The sequence below is a fragment of the Lissotriton vulgaris genome, chromosome 12 (genome assembly GCF_964263255.1).
Source record: "Lissotriton vulgaris chromosome 12, aLisVul1.2, whole genome shotgun sequence".
NCBI classification, from domain to species: domain Eukaryota; kingdom Metazoa; phylum Chordata; class Amphibia; order Caudata; family Salamandridae; genus Lissotriton; species Lissotriton vulgaris.
In genome coordinates this window covers 732,878,890-732,901,346 of record NC_141700.1, presented here as the reverse complement: position 1 = coordinate 732,901,346, position 22,457 = coordinate 732,878,890, and the positions used below count along the sequence as shown (strand labels likewise).

General features: G+C 43.6%; 1 protein-coding gene across 1 annotated transcript in view; it reads left to right on the top strand.

Annotated features, from left to right (window-relative positions):
* The window catches only part of LOC147678428 (hydroperoxide isomerase ALOXE3-like), a 120,588-nt gene that overhangs the window by 71,800 nt on the left and 26,331 nt on the right, over positions 1-22,457 (top strand). The window contains exons 4-8 of the mRNA XM_086946024.1: positions 6,096-6,215; positions 15,401-15,504; positions 15,607-15,779; positions 16,102-16,245; positions 21,913-22,116. Coding sequence (XP_086802150.1) covers positions 6,096-6,215; positions 15,401-15,504; positions 15,607-15,779; positions 16,102-16,245; positions 21,913-22,116 — 745 coding nt within the window. The remainder of the gene's footprint in view (positions 1-6,095; positions 6,216-15,400; positions 15,505-15,606; positions 15,780-16,101; positions 16,246-21,912; positions 22,117-22,457) is intronic.

The following is a 22,457-nucleotide window of genomic DNA, read 5'->3' as shown; positions in this document are numbered from 1 at the left end:
CAATACAATCTGTCTCGCATTGTGAAAGTTAAAATTACTGGCGTTGTAAATTACTTTTTAAATTGTGTTTTTTTTTTTACTTAGCACTTTACTTGCAGTAAAGGGGCTTGAGGTCTCAGTAATGCATAACAGGGCAAAGCCACACAATGAATGATTCTGAAAGGGCTGAGAGTAGTGTGTGGAATGCTAAGTAATGGCATCTGAGGGGGAGCAGAAAAATACAGGAATTCAGGGTAGGAGGAATTGGTGCATGATATTGTGGACAGGAAATGGTAAGAGGGAAAGAATATAAAATGTGGTTAGGGATAGGGAGGGGCTTTATGGTGGGCAGACAGGTATGAGATGGAGCAGGACGGATTAAACGGAGGGAATGAAAGAGGGGTGCCAAGATTAAGAAGACTAACATGAGGCAGAGCGGGAGAGACGAAAGTTTGGGTAAACTGGGGATTACGGAATCGGGCAAAAATTACTGAGTAAATATTGGCTTGGATGGGCTGAAGTAGCTAAAAATAAAGTGAACAACCCCCCGGATTGTCGGGGGGGGGGGCAAAAATGACTGAGCAGAGGTAGAAAAGACTAAGCTGTGTGACAATAAAAAACTGAGCTGAAGCCTGGGGAGAAAGGAGTGGGCAATAGTTCAAAGGGTGAGCAGCAGAAAGAACTGATGCAGTCCCTGCAAGGGCTGAGAAGACGTAGGACGATCTACTCATGGGAGCTCGAAAGGATGGCCTGAGAGGAGGCGATGTGTATTACCACCTGGTCTAGTTTAGCTGGGGCTACACTGACGTCTTGCTTGCTGGTCTGGTTAAAGGGGTGAGGCCACCATGGCATTAGGGTTCCCTGGTGTATCCAGATCTCCTTGTTTCTATCCCTTTGCCACCATAAATATTATAAATGGCTTATCCCTTACTTGCTCCTGATCTTTTCCTTCCTGCAAGGCATGCCAGTAAAATGTATTTTTTAATATTGGCAGTTATCGATGTCTGTAGTTATGAAATTGCTATAAAATCAAGCTGAATGCATTGGATTGAATGGGTCATTCTAGATAGCATACCACTTCTAACTTCAAAAAGTAAAGTCATGGTTTGTTAAAGTAATTGTATGCCATGGCCAATGAAGCTTGTTAATGCCATATGCAAGGATGTCCAACACCAATTCTTTTTAAGGCTATTTGTAGGCAATCCTTGGCAAAGCCAAGATTTGCTTTGCAGACCTTGTCTTTCTCAGTACTTTTTTCTGCTGATGCTGTTGATGCTAAATAGCACTGACAAAAGAAAGTTTTAACCTCATGCGCGCTAGCGTAATTCCGCTCGTACGCTGAGATTTTTAAAAGCGCATGTTACGTGACGAGCTGGGCTCGTCATCAGCGTGCGAGGAGGCTACGCCATGACGAGCCCAGCTCGTCATCAGCGTGGAAGGGGCTAGAGGAGAAAAGTGTAAATGAATATGCACACATTGGCTCCTATGCGTTATGATGCTCCGCAGCACTGGCGTCCTCATGCAGGAGCGTACCTGCATGCATTATTACCCGCTGGCCATTTAGTATTTTACTTTTATTCCCTGTTCTAAGCTGCCGGAGGCCCTTCTTAGATCAGTAAATAAAGGACCATGATGAGTGATCTGAAGTGTATTTTTGTACAGCATAGTGGTCCTGGGGCAATCTGCAGCTGTTTGGCCCTCTAAAAAAATTTTTTTTGTTCATTAAATAAGACTGGGAGGTGGGCGAGAGAAAGTAATGGGTTTGGTAGTAGAGAGCGGAGGTAGGAGCGGGCCTTTTGATGTTGTGGGGTTTACAATGGAAAATAAAAGCTAGAAACCTGGAGGCTGAAGGGGTGAGGAGCAACACAGAGAATGTGGGAGGTGTACAGGGAAAGTCAGAGGGGTGTGGGAAATAACAAACTAGCTGGGAGAGGAGCAATATGGAAAACGGGGGAATTTTAGAGGAAAAGCAGCACAAGAGAAAGTAAGGAAACACACACTCTCCACTTTCCTGCTACTGACCTCTGCCCGCTCCTGTCCTGGCCCTTAGTCCCCACCCTGCTTATCTATGAATTTTCCCTCTTCATTTAAGAGCTAGCATCTTTGTCTGATGCCCGATGGAGCTACCTGGTTTAGCTATAGGGAAGACAGGTCGGGGGTTCCCTCCTTGGATGTCCCCTACCCAGTCGGTCTTTAGCCAGACTTCCTTTAGTCTCTCCTGTCGTCTCCTTCTGCATCCTCCCTCTATTTAGGTGTCTCCTTCTCTCCTCTCTCAATGTATTGAGACTGAACTATTTTGTCTGATGCACAATGGAGCTACCTGGTTTAGCTATAGGAGAGATTGGCCGTGGACTCCCTTGGTCGTCACCTACAGTCAACCTTTAGACTGACTTCATTTTGTCTCTCCTTGTTGTCTCTTCCCCTATCCTCCCTTTCTCACCTTGCCTTCCCCCTTCCCTCCACGCTCCTTGTATTTTGCACTCCAAGTTCTTTAAATGTTTTCCCAGTGAGACCTAGTTATTTGGCCAATGCCCGGGTGAGCTACGAGATGGGTTGGTACTTCTCCCCCACACGTCACCTACCCAGCCGGACTTTGGGCAGACTTTCCTCCGTCTTTCTGCTGTATCTCCCTCCTACCCCTTTACCCTTACCCCCTTCCCCTCTACACTTCACTTATCTGGTCTTCTATGCACTTGTAATTGTTTGTCTAGCAACTGATATAAATTGGAACTGTTGTAATCTTGTAATTTTGTGGAACCTCATGTAAAGCGGATAACTCCGGGTCTAGCCAGCACTATATAAAACGCTTAAAATAAAAATACTCACACATTTGGCTTGCTAATACAGGTGTATGAGAGCTCGTATTGTTTGAATGTGTTTTTCATTTTATAAAGTTCCATGTCCGTGGCTGCTGGTATAAGGGGGCAGCTCCTGATTGTTTCTATTCAGCTTTGCATCTTTTGCTAGCGTGCAGTCATGGGGGTGGGCTCCTCATTCTTTGAATAAGCTACTCACTTGCCATACTCCTGGTGTGAAGGTCCTTGTTACATTGTGGAGACAGTGAGGTACTTTCTAAGCTGCTGTCTCAAACTGCCTTGAGTTGTCTCTGCTTTTTGTGAGGTGATCTTGCTAAATGGGAGCGGATCGGATTTCCCACTTGATGCTTTCTTTGTCAAGATACCGGCTGTTGCATGGTCTGACTTCCAGCTGGTGTTCAGCCGGGGGAGTGTTATCTACTATACAAGAGACCGCTCTGAGTGCTGGCTCCACATTCATGGCTACTGCTGTAAGTGGCATCTACTGGCGCGAGTCGCACAGAACAAAGGCACGTGGTCGCCATTATTAAAGTTAAAGTGCTTCATGGCGCGCTGCCCCAAAAAAATAAATCCTGGTATGAAAGTTACATTGGGCGTGCTGCGTAAAAAGAAATGAAAGGGGGCGCAGCCACCATGTTGAAGATTAAGCACAGTGTGCATCTCTACAGAATCTAGAATGTTTTGATGCAGGCACTCTTATTGAAGAGCGCACACTAACCAACTGAAAAAATAAACACAACTCAAATTACAGGAATAACTTGTCGGGTAAATGTGTAGCTGTTTTGTCTGCAATGTCAGCTACGACAAAGACAATAAAGAGTGCTTAGAATCTGTTAATAAAAGTACAGAGTAAGCTCACATGTAACAGGGGCAGTCCTCATGGGAGGTTATAACAGTAGAAAAGGAGGGACTACCAAAGAAAAAGAAGCATTTCCAAAACTTAGTCAAAGAAGCCAATTAAAACAGGAGTGGGAGATGAGTGGGGCTTAAAGCCCATATTCAGAATACATGTCTCAAAGCTCACACAAGCGCTGCCTAGGCGAGACCTAAAAGCTATATAACAGCCATGCCAGTATATTACTGGTCTGGTGGAAACTATAAATGCAAGAACTTTAGCCTCTGTCACTTTAATGCTTGGCCGTTGTGCCTAGGATCAGCTGCCTCCAGATGTGAGCTAGGCGGTCTTACTTCCTTGTTTCGATCTCCACGTTGACCCTGCTTTATGGGTTTTGGTGGCTCTGTCAAACGGCAACTTTTACCATGGTTCATAGAGCATTGCCTCCTGGTGGTAGAGAATTTGCATTGCCCAGACCTGCAGCTATGCAGGTTTGCATCCAGTGATGTATTTAAAGTCCCAGAAGTTCCTGTAATGTATACCCTGCACTTTTTAGTGGGTAATAAATGAGGCAGGCTTCCAGCAGTCCCTTTATGACCACAGAATTTCCATGCAGTTTGGTGACACTTCACTATTCGATCAAAGCAGCCACAAATCGTGCTGATGCTGGATCCTGGTTTTTCCCAATCTTTCAAACCGAGGTAGGGGTAGGGGTGGGGTGGAGACCGTCTGACGGAGCCAGTCATATTGTGCCTAATGCATTTAAATGAGGCAGTTTAGTGCTGGCCCAATTTTATGCCCAATTATGTTCAGCGGAGTGTCTATGTAGGGCTGTCATTGCACTCAGTGCGGTTCACCAGACCGTGGCAATTGTTTCTCATGTTTTATTGTGACGCAAAGGCGCATTTACAGATTGCCTCTTAATATTAATTTGCTTGGTATTAGAAATAGGGTTTCTGGTTGGCTAAAGTGTGCACCCCAGCCAGGACTCGCCACTCTGTGTATCTGACTGACCCTGAATAAGAACCTGTGCTCACCCTCTGGTAGCTTGGTGCCTAGCAGGCAGGCTTATCTACAGAGGCATTGTGTAAAGCATTTGTGCAACACCCATACAGTAACACAATGAATATACCACAAATGAATCGCACAGGATTTATAAAAATAGATTTCTATATTCTGAATCGTACAAGAACCAAAACGACATGAACTGCATATAAAGTGCATGAGATATGCATGTTTACAGGTACTTAAGTAAAACACTGTGAAACAGCACTTCAGGTCAATGGGTCACAAGAACACTGCTTACATCACAACAGCTAGAGATGAGTGGGGAGGTATTTCCCCGCAGTTTCATGGTTTAAAGACCTTGGGCCAAATGTATCAAGATACCCTTATGCGATTCTCAAATAGCGATTTTTTTTTTTTTGAGAATCGCTATTTGAGAATCGCAAAATGGTATGTATCTAGATATTCGCAATTTTTTTGCGAATTCTTAAAATTCCTTAATTGCGATTAGCAAATTGCTAATCTCAATTAAGGAATAATTTCCCATTCATTTCTATGGGCCAGGAGGCCCATAGGAATGAATGGCAAGTTATTCTCAATTTGCGATTCGCAATTTGCTAATCGCAAATTGAGAATTATTTCAAGGGTGCAAGGGTGTCTTAAGGACACCCTGCTGCGCCCCTGAAATTTACATGTGTGCGCATATGGCGCACATACATGCCCTAAGGGCATGTATGAGTGTCACATGGCACTTTAACAAATGGTAAAAAGTGCATTTGTAAAAATGTGCAAATTACCACCAACTACAAGTTGGTGGTAATTTGCGATTTCTTAGCCTCAATTCGCAAAAGTTAAATGCTTCATACATAGCATTTAAGGAATCTCAATTTGCGATTCCTTAAATGCTTACGCAAACTTAAGGATTCGCAAATTTTGCGATTCCTTACATTTGCGATGCGATTTCAATGATACATCGCAATTTCCGTTTTTTTTGGTCGCACACGCTGCTATTTTGCAATTCGCAGCTTTTGCGACAAAAAAAACATTCGATACATCTGCCCCCTTGTTTTCAAGGGAAGGAGTTTTCGCAAAAAGTAAACACTGGTGCCTATTGGGCTATGTGCTCAATGCGATAGCACAGATTTCTGCAGGTTGTTTTACATTTCATAGGGGCATGTACATTTTACTTGTAATCACATGGTAATTTTTATATCTTAAAACTACTGATACTGGGAGTGGCAATAGTATATTGTTACTGCACTTAGAAAAGAAGTTGTAAAGGGGACTACAGAAGTTGCAAAGTTTATAGAATCCTCTCTTATCCCCCAATTCATATACAGGGTGTAACATTTATATGTATTTTATATGCAATGGCAGCACCTTTTTGTTTCGAATCTGTATAAGTATTTCATTGCATAATGACTCGTATCCTAAAAGTGTAATCGCTTGTACCTCCACAGGTGGAAGGCTTACCCCGGTGCTCCATGGGGGCTGGATGTCAACAGCCCAGAAGAGCTGGACGATGACTACAAGTACTCGCTCACCAAGAAGGGTGGGCTGGGGCTGCAAGGTGGAGTGGCGTGAGTATTACTATGAGGGGAAAGGGGGGTGGGGGGGTTAGACATATACCCTGGTAGTAGATGGGTCTTTGTTGGTGGGCGGCAAAGAGGTGTGCAGTATTAGATGCTGTGAAATGTGCAACCTTTGGTGGCCACACACTTCCAAGAGTAGGGATATCAGAATCCAAATGGGCTTATTAGAGATCAGAGAGAAGAGGCTGAGCTTTAGCTCAATGTAGAAAAGAGGCAATAACGTAACCTCAATGAGATCCCTCCACTGGCTTATGTTTGACGCTAGGAACCCATGAAAGATCCTGAGAACCATGCACAATGCTTACTGCAGCAGAGGCAACGGGTGAGTAAATGTTTGATTACTCCTGCATGGGCTGGCGAACTCTGGGAGTTTCGCACTTCACGGTACAAAGGTACAAACAAAGCAAGATGGGGAGAAAGAGCGTTCTCAGTCTGTGCAGGGAAACTATGGAACTCACTGCCTGCTACTCCAAGACGCCAACCTACCCTGCTGCAATTTAGGAAGCAACTGAAGACCTGGCTTTTTACTGAAACCGTGAGTTAAACTGCTGTCGGATTAGTCGTCTCAATCTGATGGGCGGTTTCTGCTGTCCAATTGCAGCCCTAAGACACCCTCTGGTAATTGCACGCTTTATGAAACTATCATATCAAGTTCCCAGTGTTTGCCCCTGGCAGTTTGAGTTTCAAATTGCTTCCACCGATGCAGTCAGATGTGCAGCCCAGCATGGATGGGAGATTAGGCTTCAGGGATTTGTTTACCTGCTGTTACCTGACCGGCAGCAGGAAAATACAAAGGTAGCTGCTCAGTTGCATCATCTTCATTCTCCAATCCCAAAAGATAATCTCTGGTACGTCTAGGATTGCAAAAGAGTGCAGCATGTGTCATGGTAAGTAGCTGCCCTACCTGGCGCTGTGCCCTAGTTGGAAAGTTAGCGTCGACGTGCAACGCCCCTCCTAAAACCCTAATTTAGATTTATTTTAATTTGTTTTAATAACTTCACCAGCCTTGCAAGCCAAGGTTGGCGGAACTTCCTACAGAATTAGCACATCATGGAGTCCACTGCCTTTGTAACTTAGCTCATTTTTACATTCAATCCTGACCTGTCTTGAGAAACTAGCTACTCACTACACAAAATCACACAATCAACCAAACCATCAAAATATTCAGAAGTATGGAAAATCTCTTGTCTAAGGTCAAACTCTGTAACAACTTGAATTTGACCATAAGAGTTGAACCCAACATCCTTACTTATAAGAAACACTTTAAGCCAACCTTATGCAGGCAGATATTCAATTAACCAGAATGTGAGCATATGAGTAATACTCTCTACCTAGTATCTGCAAGTTTACATCAATTGGGCAGACTCATCATGCTTATTTCCACAGCAACTCGACAAGATTCAATCCTATAGGGTTCTATCATTGGGGGTATCAGATAGCTGTAAAGCAACATGACCCTTGAGCTGCATGCTTTCCTGACCCAACTAATGGTCTCTTACCTGTGTCATTGTGCCAAGGTGGGACACTACACATCTGATGAAAAGCTTTTTAAAGTGGCCTGTGAGCTGTGGTGTGGTAGGGGGTCTTGCTGGGGTGCTATTGCGGGTAGCTAGCCAGTGGTGATTGTGCTGTCAGTACCCTCAATTGGGTACTGACAATCGGCTATCTGGCAATCAGCTGGTGCTTTCCACCAGATATGTTGCCTGAGGGATCAGTGACTGAAAAGAAGCTCGACTTTGGAGGGGCCATCTGGGAGGGTATATGAGTGGAGCCTTCTGACTGTCTGCGTCGGACGGCTCCAAAGACTCCGTAGATCTGATTCTTATCCTGGACCTTATAGGTCTGTGGGCCTCAGAGGGGACCCTAATGGAGTTTGGTAGTGCTCTGGGAGCTGTTGAGGATGTGGTTCGCCGAGGCATGCAGCTGCTGTTGGGCAGGCAATCTGGCCCTACCGGCTGGAAGTGTAATTTTACATCTCTCTCCCTGTTGATCCCAGGCCTCTGGGGCAGTCCAGGTGTGGTCCTATGGTGCCCAGAGGGTGAGTGATTAGGTTGCCTCCTGCCAGGGCTTTTGACTGCCATTGGGTAAAAGATCGGGTCCTGTGGGTGCATGGGCAATTTGGAGGACCCTGGTCCAAGTTTAGCCGGGCGATTCAGGGCCAGCTGGGGCCCCTGCAACCCCGGGGCTTCACTCATGTTGGGAAGGGAGTTGCGCGCCCCCTGTCCTGGAGCCCTCCATGTGCTTATAACTTTGGCGTCGTTTGATGAATATTTACGAAATTTACCAAAAAGTTTCTCTTTTTTTGAACACCTCTTGAAAGTTTGTGTGATTGGCTGAGGGGGGGGGGAGGGGGCCGAGAAAAAAGGGAGTCCCAAAACATGTTTTTGCAATGCTTTTTCCATAGGAAACTTTAGACAAGGCTACAGGTCAAATTGCTGAACGTAATTACGCAAAATTTGGCAGGCAGACAGGTCTTGGTCCAGAAAGTAGGCTTTTGTTTAAATGGTGTAAATCCGTTCAGTAGTTTTTGAGAAATCAAATTTGACAGATTTCAATATTTGGGAATTCTGACATGTGATTGGCTGAGGGGTTACGAGCTTGCCGTTGAATGGCTGTGAACGGTTGAAACTAGGAAGTGTTGATAACCCTCTATAAGCCACCGGGCTGTGGTTCTACCTCTGTGAGGCAACACTGAAAATATTCTGCAGCTTTGTCTGTGCGAGATACCCCTTTCACGGTCCCTCTCCCCATATCACCGGCTGGCTCCCCAAGTCACAGGAAACCAGGACTTTGGTATGTTGTGGTGTACCAAAAATATGCCTCAGTACACGGAAACCCCTATACTGCTGGCTATAGTATGTCATTCATTTTCCGTACTACAGCAGAGCTACCAATGATTAGATATCCTAGAACAATGCGACTCTGGTCCTCTCAGAATTCATGGGAACAAGACACACTTTCAATTAGACACTCATAGCTGTTCAGAATGTGAGTAACCAGAGACTTTGTATAGTTTAAATGTTTATCAACTATCAAGCTCTGTAAAGTAGTACACGTGCTAAGGAGCAAAAATGCATGTGAACAATACAATCAGCATAGTTACAATTTCATAAAGTATGACTGGGGAAAGTATATAATGTCAGTGGATTAAGCCAAATAGGGCTTAACACCCTCCCTATGCTACGAGCTATGTTTATTATATCAGTGGAAGACCTTGTTCTCCGTACTACAGCAGAGCTAGCAATGATTAGCTATCCTAGAACAATGCAACTCTGGTCCTCTCAGAATTTTTGGGAACAAGACACACTTTCGCTTAACACTGATACCTGTTCACAATGTGAGTAAAAAGAGACTTTGTATAGTTTAACATTTTTAATTCAACTAACAAGCTCTATAAAAAAGAAATGCATGTAAACAATACAATTAGCATGGTTACAATTGCAGAAAGTATGAATGGGGAAAGTATATTATAATGTCAGTGGTTTAAGCCATGTAGAGGTTGCCACCCTCCTGATTCTACGAGCTATGTTTATTATATTAGTGGAAGACCTCTGGGCTTGGACAGCGTAACTCCCTACCTCAAGTCTTATGATAGGATTTACATCTCCGAACAAGCACAGGTGTTAGTCGGTAAAGATTGTTCTCAAAGTGTGTGTAATTTCCATCCTGTGCAATATTAAAAGCACTCAAAATTTTAGAAGCGGAGGTCTGTTCTATGTTATGTCTATGTGCGTGGGACGGGCCAAAGCTGAAGAACCAGCAAGGTTTTCTCTGCTCTTGAACACAGCATACAGACGAGTACTCAGTGCACAGCAGAAATAGTGAAAGGCAGACCGTTCCCATGCGAAGCAGAGAAAACAGACTAGTTTACAAGAACTAGTGCATTTAGAGTCATGTGGAAAAAGCGGCTACAATGACTGTGATGCAAGGTACAAACTCATGCTAACTTAGCAACGTTTGTTAGCATCTCCAAACCCCCATGACACCCTCCCCTTTGGGCGGGCCAACTCACAGTGAGTCCAAAAAGTCTGAGCCAAGAAGAAAAGACATCCAATATAGGAAAATGAAGTAGGCGAAGAACGTCAACCGTGTTGAAAACAAACATTTAATACCATGGTGAGAGAAAAAAAAACATGTGGCACAGCCAAATTAATCCATCAGTGTGTGAGAGCAGTAAGTTGCAACAGCTTCCAATAGGAAATCATTATTTTCGTCTGGAAAAAGTAGAAGCCATCAGATTGAGCAATTCAAAAGAGCAAATGTGCTCATTAATGATCTGTGCTTCCAGCACCATAGCAGGGCAACTTGCGTGGTACTCGATGTAACTCAGTTGCAGGAAATCATGTGCAGCCGTACATACATCTCACTGAGCTAGTATATCAAGTGCAGCAGCATATGCCATGAAACCAATACTGGAACATTTACGCTCATGATTCACCAAAGGGTTCATCAGTAAGGGAAAATCTGGATCAGGTGACGCTGTGTTTGTGAGGCATTGATCCAACGCCCATTGGAAGGGACAGGACATGCATGAGAGCACTGGCTGGATGCAAGTATACCAGGGACAGCAGAAAGACAAATTGTAAGCCACGCTCAGTGGCAAGGTACCATAATAGTCAAGCATGCAGTTGCAAAGTAGCTGTAGTAGGGCTGGGTTGTGAACGAGCACAAGTGGAGCAGCCATTTCTGAGCATGAAGATCAAGAGGAAAAGTCCGGCAGCCAAAGCAAGTCATAGTGACAACCTGCCAAACACTCGAGAAAATAGAATGAATGAAAGCAGGGATCACACCAAAAATAGTTAGAAAACACATTACAAGGACGGATCTCACAAGCTAAAAAAAATTGCTAGCCCTGTTGTATGCAAAGCATTGAAAATAGAATGAATCAGTTCAGCAAAATGTTGTACGAGATCAGAGTTTAAAAGATTATGAACTTCTGTTGTCGTGTTGGCCACCTGCAGGGCATAAGTCTCAAGGCCTGAAGTGAAAAACTTATTTCTGGGACAAAAAGGCTTATTCGGCTCAGCTTGTAGAACTCTACCTTCAAGGTCGGAATGGAAGGCCAAATCGCAGTATCGAAATGCCCCTGTGAGGGAGGAAAACGCATTTTTTTACAGCAAACTATGTTGCGACAATCGCAATGTATGGAATACCTTTTAAGATGCCGCAGCATTTTTCATTATTAAAGAGTAAATACAGGGGCATCACTAGGGGGGTGCGGACCGTGCAGTCCTGCCAAGTAAAACACATAAGGTGTGTGACATTCACGCATTTCAGAAACTCGTGCTGACTTGTGTGCCAGCTCTGCTGCTCCCGGGCGCTGCAGGCTCACTTACCAGCAGCTGGCTCAGATATTAGATTATTTTAAAGCTTTGCAAAATAAGGGCCCGAAATTTATAAGGCAGCTGATACGTAAATATATCCCTTCACGCAGCCTTCGTTAAGCCCATAAAGATTTACTTTTGGTACCCCAGTACAAGAAAAAACGTCGGAGGCAGCAGCTTTCAATACCTTGCAGCCTCCCTTTAGAACTCCTTGCGACAAACTGAAAACCTTTCTTTTAGACATGCTTTCAAGACCTGGCTTTTTAAACAGGCATACTCTAAATAGGCAGTTGTACTTTCCTTTCTCTCCATGGGCTTGTTAAGCATGTGTGAAATCTTAGCAGCGCTGGCTGCGGGTGGTCACGTGTGAGTACAAACATCACCCTCTGGTGACTGCCTCGCTCTGACATACACAGGGTCAGGTAATTGAGGCTTGGCCAGGTTTCCAAATGATGCTTGGCTTTGGCGGCAGTGTGCCAACTAGCTACCACCCCCTCCCCAGACCCGTGGTGCGATCAACGCTCGCACCTCATGTAACTGCTGGGTGCCGATAATTCACGAGTACCTTACCTACAACCAGGTTTCAATGCTTTTTTCTTGCTTGTATTCATTTTTCACATTATGACCACCAGGTTAGGGTGAGCCTTAGCGCGCTCATACCGTGGGGGTCTACACTTTGGTCCTGACGAATGCCTTGTGAATAACATACAGATGGGCAGAAACATGACATCACCAAGCAGGGCTTAGCTGACACATCGATCCAGCTTTTCAACTGCCCGCTCTATTTTTAACCGTGCCAGGTTGGCCTGTAAATAAAAGTTTTTTAGGTTACAACTTGGTCACATTTTAACTCCCTTCAATTATCACTCACAGAACTACTAACCAGCTCCGCAGTAACTCTGGCGTTGAAGCACACCGGGTTGGTTTTAGACCTTCCTGGTGGGGCCCGATGATGAAGCATGTCACCAACCAGGTTGGTGAGTGAGGGCTGTCTAAAAGAATCTAATCTGATTCTTTTTCCATTCATCGCCTCCTCTCATTGAGAGGCACACTCTTTCGTTGATTTGTTTGCTCAGACACTCCGCTGGACCAGGCATGTTCATTCAGTAAAACCCTCTGGTCAGAAGTTGAACACTGGTTCCTTGTTCATATTAATATTTCATGTTTAGTTGTTTACTTCACACAAACCTTATTCTGTGTTCTCTCATCTAAATGCCATGTAGTGTCCAATCACACATAACCCACATTATGATGTCACATCATACCTGTTCATGTGTATTAATGTGTATTACTATGATGTTATGGAATGAGGGTGCAGATTTGATTTGGACAGGAGCAGTTAGTTTTACTTTGTGTGTGAGGCTTGTTCTTGTTCTTAATTTAATAAATTACTTTACTGCACCTCGACTACGTGTTTCAACAATTTGGCGACAAGTTATTGGCAAGGTCCACAGGTCTTGGTAATCATTCCAGAGGCTCTGCGGAATTCTAGGGTCTGAATTTAGTGCTCTGTCTACTGGAGTGGTGTGATGCCATTCCAGGCGATTTAACGTTCCATTCACGTAATTGCACCCAGAATCGCTCACCTGCGGAAACTGAACCAGGTGCAGCCCCCGCAAATATCTTTCAAAAAGTAAATATGCTGTTCTACATATATTGAAAGAATATTGGGCACATTCTAGGCCAGAAGGTAGAATAACATGGTGCGGAAAATAAACATGCTAGCCTATCTGAAGAAATATGGTCATCACTTCCTTCCTAATGGACTTTATTTGGCCCCTTTGCTGGCCTAATGAAAACCAGCGGCATCATTAACAAAATCCTCACAACCAGCACCCCTGCTAATCTTGCAGACAAACTCACTATCTCTGGTGGTTCTTGGCACAGCTGCTGACCAGGACATTTAGACTGCAGTCTAAGAAGTGTAAGAAAGGAAAACAAAGCAGCAGGCCTTTTCCATCTATGCTCCCAGGTTCTGAAGCAACATCCCTATATCTATTAGGACCACTTAACGCTCCTCCAATTAAGGAAAGAGTTGAAGAATCGCTGCTTGAAATATTACATCGCAATGCTTTCTTTCCACAACCCACCTACCTCTCCTATCACATATTGACTTTATGCTTCTCTTTGAACCTGTACAGCGTTCAAGTGCCATTGGCTACGTTTAAGCTGGGGAAATACCATATACGTGCATACCCTATACATATACTGTACTGCTATACAACCCATGTAAAATAAATGTCCGAACGTAGATTTAAGTACTAAAGTCACAAATTGGCATGTACAATGGTGCTACCAATATCCAATGTGAGCCAAGGATGACCTCACAACTCTGCTGTTTGATTTGTGTTTCCAAGTCACCGAGATGGTCACACAATATCTCTTGGCTACTTCTCCAGGAAGATCACAGCTGACAAACTTCACAATATGCAGCAGAGTAAACCTGGACTAGTTGAGCAAATTGAGGGTTGGTTTCCTGGAGGCAAAGAGTACCACAAAGGGGGTGTTAGGCTAATATTCCAGTGTTAAACTCTGAGCTCTGGTTTGGTGATTCCCGCCTTGGATAGAATGTCAATTTTGAATGCCACCACAGATCTGCTTGATGTGAGGACCTCTGTCGGAGCATTAGTCTTCATCGCCAACCCAACAGTCTGCAGACTCTGTATGGGTGTAGCCTCTGATTGCTGCAGTGCCCGCAAGACCTGAAGTTACTAAGTGGGGGCTCTGAAGTGGTCCATACCTGCTACCTAACATTGTGTTCAGCAAGAGTGATCAATACTTGGTACCTGGCTTTTTGGTCTGCGGAGTGGATCGATATTGAAACCTGGTTTTAGGCAGCAGTGGTAGGAATTGATATCTAGAACTTAAAAGCAAAGATCAAATGCCAGACTACAAACAAACTGTACAAGGGTATTGGTGAAACTATATCTTGAAGGTCCGAAGCCTGAGGAAGGGATAATCTCATACCTATGCACTATATCAAGTGAACGTCATAGATTCCTTTTTAATCAGATTCCGATTAAAACTTATTCCGTGCATGCTGGCACATCCTGCAGGTATTTACTCCATAAATGACTTACCCTGCTGTCCCTGTGACAATTCATCTGTACAATCAAATTTAAGTTTTTCTTCTGTACATTTTATAGGGACCCCGTAAAAGATTAATTCTCCCCTTGATGTGCAAATTCAGTTTCAAACAATGTTGTGTAGTAATGTTCTTTTTTTAACTCAATCATGGAAGATCAGGCGGCAGTACAACATCACTAAATGAATTTAATTTTTTTTTATAATTACTACTGTTACTTTGCTGTTTCTACTCCCACTGATATGAACAGCACTCTGCTTCTGCTCTGATATTTTTTTTAAAGAAATTAATTTGTCTTTTGCTGTTTTTAAACTGTAGTCCTCTATAGTTTTATGATCTTATAGTATAAGTATTGAATAAAGTAATAACTGACTGATATCTAGCACTGCTTTCTGTTGGGGGCAGAGGGGTGGGGTTTGCATTGATGGCTGGTATCTAGTAATGGGTTCCATGTTAGATCAATGTGTAGTGCCTGGCATTGCTCTGGGGACCAGTAAGGTGATACCTGAATAACTTGTTGAATGTAGATTTTAGGCTGTTCTGTAGACACTGCGCCATGGGCCCGGCATGGTTCTCCTCCCTCACCTGCCCCACATGAAGGAACAAAGCTCCTTTGTAAAGGTGTTATATTAGTATTATGGCGGAAAACTACAGAGTTGGTGTTGATGAATGTTTAGCTCCATCAGGACCTTTGTAATCTGAATCGCTTGCCGAATTGAGCAGGATGGTCAGTATCTTGTTTTGTTTCTTCTTGTGATGCTCAGGGTCCTGGAGCTGAAGCTGAAGGGCCTGCTGAATCTGCAAGAATCTTGGAAGTCTTTTGAAGACATTGAGAGGGTTTTCTGGAAAAAGAGGACCGAAGTCTCAGGTATGAGATACCTCACTTCCATCACTTATCTGGCTTTTGCCTTTCCTCACTCTTTAAAGGATGCTTTCACTCACTAGTTTCTCTGATGTTCACTCCTCTTAGAGTATGTGTCCCAGCACTGGAAAGAAGACACTTTCTTTGGCTACCAATTAATGAATGGGGCAAACCCACTGCAGATCCAGAAATGCACTAAAATTCCACCCAACTTCCCGGTGACAGATGACCTGGTTAAACATTCTCTAGGAGACCACACCAGCCTCCACAATGAGCTGCAGGTAGGAATGTTAACATGTGCAAACGGATGAGATGGCGGTTGATGAGAGAGAATGAAGCTGGAAGACCATCTTTCCAGACAAAGGACTGAATGGTCATGTTGGAATACAACTAAAGAAGGCTGACTGTGCCTCACCACCTTTAATTATAGAGCGCAATCCAGCATTCTTGCATGCCCTTAAATATGCTTTTAAATGGTCAAGAGTGGAGGCCGTGAGCTGCCTTGCAGTGGCCAGACTTTAGTCTGTCTCCCCATGTCCAGTAGAGAACTGTTACAAGACTTGCAAATCCTAATCTTTTTTCACTTTTGTCTGTGTTTTGCAGAAAGGCAACATCTTTATTGTGGATTACAAGGCTCTTGAAGGGATTCCCCCCAATGTGATCCGAGGTCAGAAGCAACACATCGCAGCCCCAATGTGCCTCCTCTACAGAACCCCTGCCGATGATATTATTCCCATCGCCATCCAGGTACCTAGCAGGATCCCCGCCTCATCTGATAGACAGGCCTGTGCACCAGTCACTGGGGATTATCAAGCGATAGGCCCCCATTGACTAAAGTGCTTCCAACTCCCTCTTCAGGGGTCTTGAAGTACAGAAGTCCCTAAATTACTGAGTGACTTAATTGTTCCATGGTTTGATCATTTCGTGCCTGCCCTTTCTTTTTCAAATCTTATCTGGATTTGTTTTTTGATCCACCTTCAATTGATGCGAACCAAGACAACAAACTAAATGCTCTCAGATTACAACATTTGTATGGCGGAGGTCATAAAAACATTGGGATTTAGGATGAATATAAACACAGTAGACTAAGTCTCATATTTATAGAACCTTTACATGTACGCATTCTTAAATGTCAGTGAAGGTCACATACGTTTAAAACTATGTACAACAGTTGAGGACAACTGTCTTAACCTCATGACACTCAGATTTTAGTTGCTGAACAACAAATTCACGGTGTGATCTTCCACTTAAATAACAAAAGCGCATACCTGTCTTTAATATTTGATTTATTTTAAACTGCTCAGTAAAAGACCATGACATCTTGATCAAATTAAGAGCACCATAGCTAGGTTTTGAGTAACCATTGCCACCCACCTAAAAGGAACAATTAATGTTTCAATTGTTACTTTGTTGGTTCCCAGATTTCGAAATTGGAGTAGGTAGTCCCAAGCAAAGTAGTTCCCCCACCCCCTAGCAGTAGATGGTAATGCATCAGAGAGGTGGGACTTTTACTTTGTTTTATCTTACAAATCCCAGATTTTTTTTCCAGTACTATCAACCTGTTCTCTCAGCTTTTCATACGGGAGTGTAGTGTAGTTCCTATATTCCCTATAGGCTCTGCGCATTGGAATAATATACCCTATAGATCTGACATAGGACTGAGGTCAGTATGTCTCTATCGAGTATACTAAATTTAATTGTGTGCCAGCTAACTCAGTGGTCACTAGAAACTTTCTTCAGTAAATAAGGGGTTAGTCTCTAACAACCGCATGAACATGACCACTTTGTTTCCCGTAGAATCGGAACAATATCTTCGGAGTTGTGGAAACAATAGATAACTATTTCACTCACTCAATTGTGCATGCTTCGTTTCTACAGAGTTTTGCACAGAAATAGAGAGATGGGCGTTTCAATAAAAGGGGGTTATTGAACAGTCTTTCTCATGCAAGAGGTGAACTGCTACAATCGTTACAGAATGCAAAGTATAATACCTAAAGCATAAACAGTAATATAAAATACTGTAATAGCATTCTGTTCCTATGAGATCTATCTACTATCTTCTATCTACGTGTACCTAACCTAGGCCTAGTACGAGGGAAGAAGTAGGTGTTTTCTTTAGCATATGTTTAGTTTTACCAAGAATTGCCAAAGGTTTCTCTAGGTTCTAATCAGCTCCATCCCTTCGAATGAGAGAGGTTGGTATCTATGACTCGGGACTCTATTTCCCAACACCTCGCAAGGTGAGTCAAACACTGGAGTTGGATTCTCGGCAGGAGGATGAAAGCTTCTGGTCAGTGCGTCAGCTGAAGTGTTGGCTTCCTTCGGCACTTGCTGTAGCGTGCTGCATCGTGCAAGTAGGTAGCCTAACAGCACCGAACCACACAGTGCTTTGCCATAGCAAGTGAAGGTATATTTATACTATGAAGGGGTTTAGGAATGCCAGCATGGAGTAAAGTCGGGCATATGAACATCATGAAAGAACCCCTAAGGAACAGATGTTCATTGTAAAATAACTGAGTTCTTGGAGAAATCAATATGCAAGCAAGGGGGAAGTCCCTAACGGTTTAAGAGTCTGGTTTTCCAAGAAATCGTGACTTAGATGAACAGATGGAAGTAGTCATGCCTGTATTTGGGTAGCATGGACTATGCCTCAATAAGGGCTGGTTTTCAATGCCTATATAAGGGCAATGTGATTTAAACATATATAAGGACATGATTCGGGAAATTCATTCTGAATCTAAAATCGAACACCAAACCCACTCCACTTTCTTATGTACGACGTTTACTAAATTCTAAACATGATTATCATATCTAAAACCGATCTACACAGGAAGTGTTTAAAACCCACCCGAAATACATAATGTATTGGTACTGGTTGTACACATAGAAGAAGCATTGGTGCTGTATGCATTTAAAGCAATGTTTCATTCGAAGCATATTTGTTGACATTTAAATGCTAACTGAATGAATCATGAAAATATACATTTATGAAATGGCTCGTAAATACAGAAGAAAAAGTGCCGAAACCATTTTATGTCCAATTACATAAAAACTGTTTGTGGACAAGGTCATATATTGTCTTTGGAAGTTTTCAAAGGAATTTTGTTCTCTATGAATAGTTCTACTATAAGCAGATTACTTGTGCCAAAAATGAAAAAATACAAATCTGGAGAAAAAATTTTTATCATAGGAAAAAGAGTTCCAAAGTTAGAACTTTGTTTTGGAAAATAAAGGTCAAATTCATAGTCTCTTAGAACACTGTATACCAAATTCAAAAGTAGGGTTAGGGCTTGGAGAAAACATGAAATTTTCTATGTCTGTTGACAAAGTCGTCTACCATTGTAGGCGAAAGTTGGATGACCTCGTTTAGAAGATTAACAGCACATAGATGTGAAGCATCGCCGTCCGCATTGGTCGCATTAGCAATGTTCGTACTGGATGCTACCTGCATGCCTGTTTCCTCTCGTAACTCAGCAGTTGCAATTTGTGTCTGTGAGATCTCAGTGAATGCTGTAATCAGAATTGGTAGCCGCTGGGGACAACACAGAGCATGGGCAGTTACCAGTTCAAGCAAAGTATCAACATCAGTTGGCATGACTGATGGGAGTGACAGTGAGACATGTGTCTAACACGCATTCTTCTCCGCATAGCAGGCAGCGTAGAACAGGTAAGATGCAATCTTGCCAAATTGGTCTGAATGACAGAAACAATGTGGTATTTAATTCTCTTAGACGAGGTAGTCCCAAAATTTGAAAGAGGCACTCACAACACTTCATTGCCAGTAGAGCTGTCTCCATGGAGAACTGGGTGTTGCTGGTGAATTGGCTGGCCATATCGCAGCAGTAGGAGCAAAAGTAGAATCCCTGCAACGAGTCCCAAATGGAGGGGCAGTCCGCCAAACAGAGTGCACAAAGTTTGTAAATATTCCTAGGACTGCTTGGAAAGGTGCTAACAGTCCAGAAAGTACCGTCTTAAATACATGCACAATACCGCTCGTATCAGACATGTTTAAGATACGACTTAACATGTCTGAGAAATGTATAGGGAAGTTTGTTGTTAAGAGGGCATTAATCTCAGTAGAAGTCCTTGCGACTTGTAGATCATAGGTTTCTTTGGCCGAGGTCAGTGGCACAGTTTTTTGCAAAAGAATGGCTTTCATTCTGCTTAAAGTATCAATTTTATAGAAAAAATGTTCAGTGAAGGCCAAAGTGGCGACTCCCTGTCTGTCCTAGTTCTAGGAAACAATACTTGCATACAGCAAGTGACCCTGGCTGACGCAGTTACTAGATATGGTATGCCTGGCAACATGCCACAGCAGCTGTGATCATTCAACATGAGGTAACTTCCATTCGAAAGTTGTCCAAAAATTGGATCAATCACTGCAGCTGGTGACAAGGTGGCAGGATAAATTGTTAGGAACCATTGCAGGCAGGTTAGGTTTATACCCTGACAAAGAGAACCGCTTAGTGCGTTTTCAGTTTTTACCGCTAAAACACTTCACGTCCCCCACTCCAACATCTGTGTGTACGTTTGTGTATGGTAATTACCAGGATGTCTTGATGTATTCTTTCCCCAACCTTTCATATGTGCCTGCTGGTATGTATTTTAGGCAATACTGAAAATGGAAATTTTTAACTGGCAGAGCGATTGTTCCATGTATCATCCATTCAGTAGCCGGTTTCTCTGCTACTGTAAATGGCAATCTTTCCAGTTTTTCAATGCTCAGCACCGTATAGTCTGCTCCCCTTTGTGGCAGTTTGATCTATTTATCAGTGAGCTTGAATTCTGAAAACAGTGAAGTAGTATTGATTAAACGCCATGGCACATAGCCTGAACGAAGGTATTGCAACGTCCAGCCTAATAGCCATCATGGAACAGGACTTAGTCATGTTGCAACATGGTCAGTTGCAATTAAGTTCCATCCCACTATGGCAGAAGACACTGCTGTCCAATGAATATATCCTGGACGACCGTCGTTAACCCATTGTCAACCACTGAGTTTTCTCAATTAATACGATCAATTTCTCGTATTCTTTCTCCAGTCTCTGCTTGCGTTATCTTCCATGCTTCATTATAAGCAGCATAGATACCGGCATATATAATGACGCGGTGTTCTTGGACCTAGCAAGAATTCCCCAAAGGTCAGCGCCATCTTTAAGTGAAGTAAAGTTAAGTTTTGCTTTACATCCTTAAGTGTAGATTTCTGTAGCCTATCCAGCAGGCCTGGACTGGCCGTTGCAGGTACCGGGTAATCCCCTGGTGCACCGCAAGGGTGGGGGCTGGTTTTGGTTGGGGGGCCGTTTTTGTTACAGGGCCGTGTAACAGAATCTGCTGAAAAGCGACCCCTGGAGGGGTGGGGGAGAATGGGCGACTGGATGGGCGACCAGATGGGCGGCCGGATGGGCGGGCGAGTACTTTGCCAGGGACGGATTTTGTTCCCAGTCCGGCCCTGCAATCAAGGCAGAGCTTCCCTACACTGTATGTTACTATTCCAGGATGCTGTCTTTAAACATATCTCGGGTCCGGCCTATTGAATGTGAAACCCTGTGTTTTGTTCAGGAATCTATCTTGACAGTTGTGAGCTGGTAGGTCCACATTGCAGATAGGAGTATACCATATTGTACCTTGTATACATTCCAAGTAATATACTAATTTGTTAAAATCATTGGACATCTTAACTCATGTTGACATGGAGTCATCTAGTCACCATACTATGGGAGATGGATTAACCCCTTCGGCGCAGGGATAATTCCTCCACTGTGCTGGGGGGAGGAGGGTGCGCACAGCGCCCCGGTGCTAGTGACTACCTCAGCTCGTCACGCAGCACGGTGGCGCTGTGCTCATGACCAGCTGAGCTCGCCATGGCCACACACACGTTGCCTCAAATGTTCGGCACAGCAGGGGAATTATCCCCCCGTGCGAGCGTTGTGGCAGTTATGACGAGCTCAGCTCAGCTCGTCATGAGCACACTGCCACCGTGCATCATGACGAGCTGAGCTCGTCACGAGCACACGAGGTTAAGTGTGGAATTCAGAGAAATAAAACAAGCCTATAAACAGCTGTATGTCAGACACGTGTATGCTAGCAGGGTTGGCTCACTTTCCAAGAAGGTAATAAGCCAGAGCAATGCAATACCGAAGAGGTTCAGCCAAACTGTTAAAGTTAGACTATTTGACATCCACACACAAGACCAATTTTATATTGCACTACGTTCTTTCGAAGGCACGTTTAAGGTGGACAAGGATGTTGAGCTCTGGATTCACGTTGATTTTTTCTGGGAAACCATGTGAACAATTTCCATGTAGATTCATTGTGAGTTCCCTAAACTGAATATCCACATGCAGTGTATCACTGCCAAGTGTCTGGACATCTGGTTACTATTTCTTTATTCATATTGTTTCTCCTCTCCTGCAGCTCAACCAAACTCCAGGGCCAGAAAGTCCAATGTTTTTGCCTAGTGACTCGGAGTGGGACTGGAGTCTGGCCAAGATGTGGGTACGCAATGCAGACTTCCTGGTTCAAGGTGGGCATTCACACTTCCTTAGCACGCACCTCCTCACCGAGACGTTCATGGTCAGCACTCTGCGTCAGCTGCCATCCTGCCACCCTGTTTACAAGGTATGTGGTAGATTTGAGAACAGAATGTTTCTGTCACAAAAGTTGCTTTCTTTAAAAGCGCATTTTAGGATTTAGCCTGAAGTTTCCATGTGAGGTTTTGAATTTCTGTGTTAAACTAGCGTTTCTTCACCCAAAAATCTGTTTTTTCTATATATTGCACTCTGACATCCCCACTTGACATGTGTTCAAGTCCTCAAGATCTTTCTGGGATGGTCGGGCTTTCTCAATTGCTACTGCTGAACAGTCGAATTTCACACAACCTTTAATACCATCTGTTGTATGACTAAACTACACATGCCATTAAAATGCATGTCTTAACATGACCATTCCATCAATCAAGT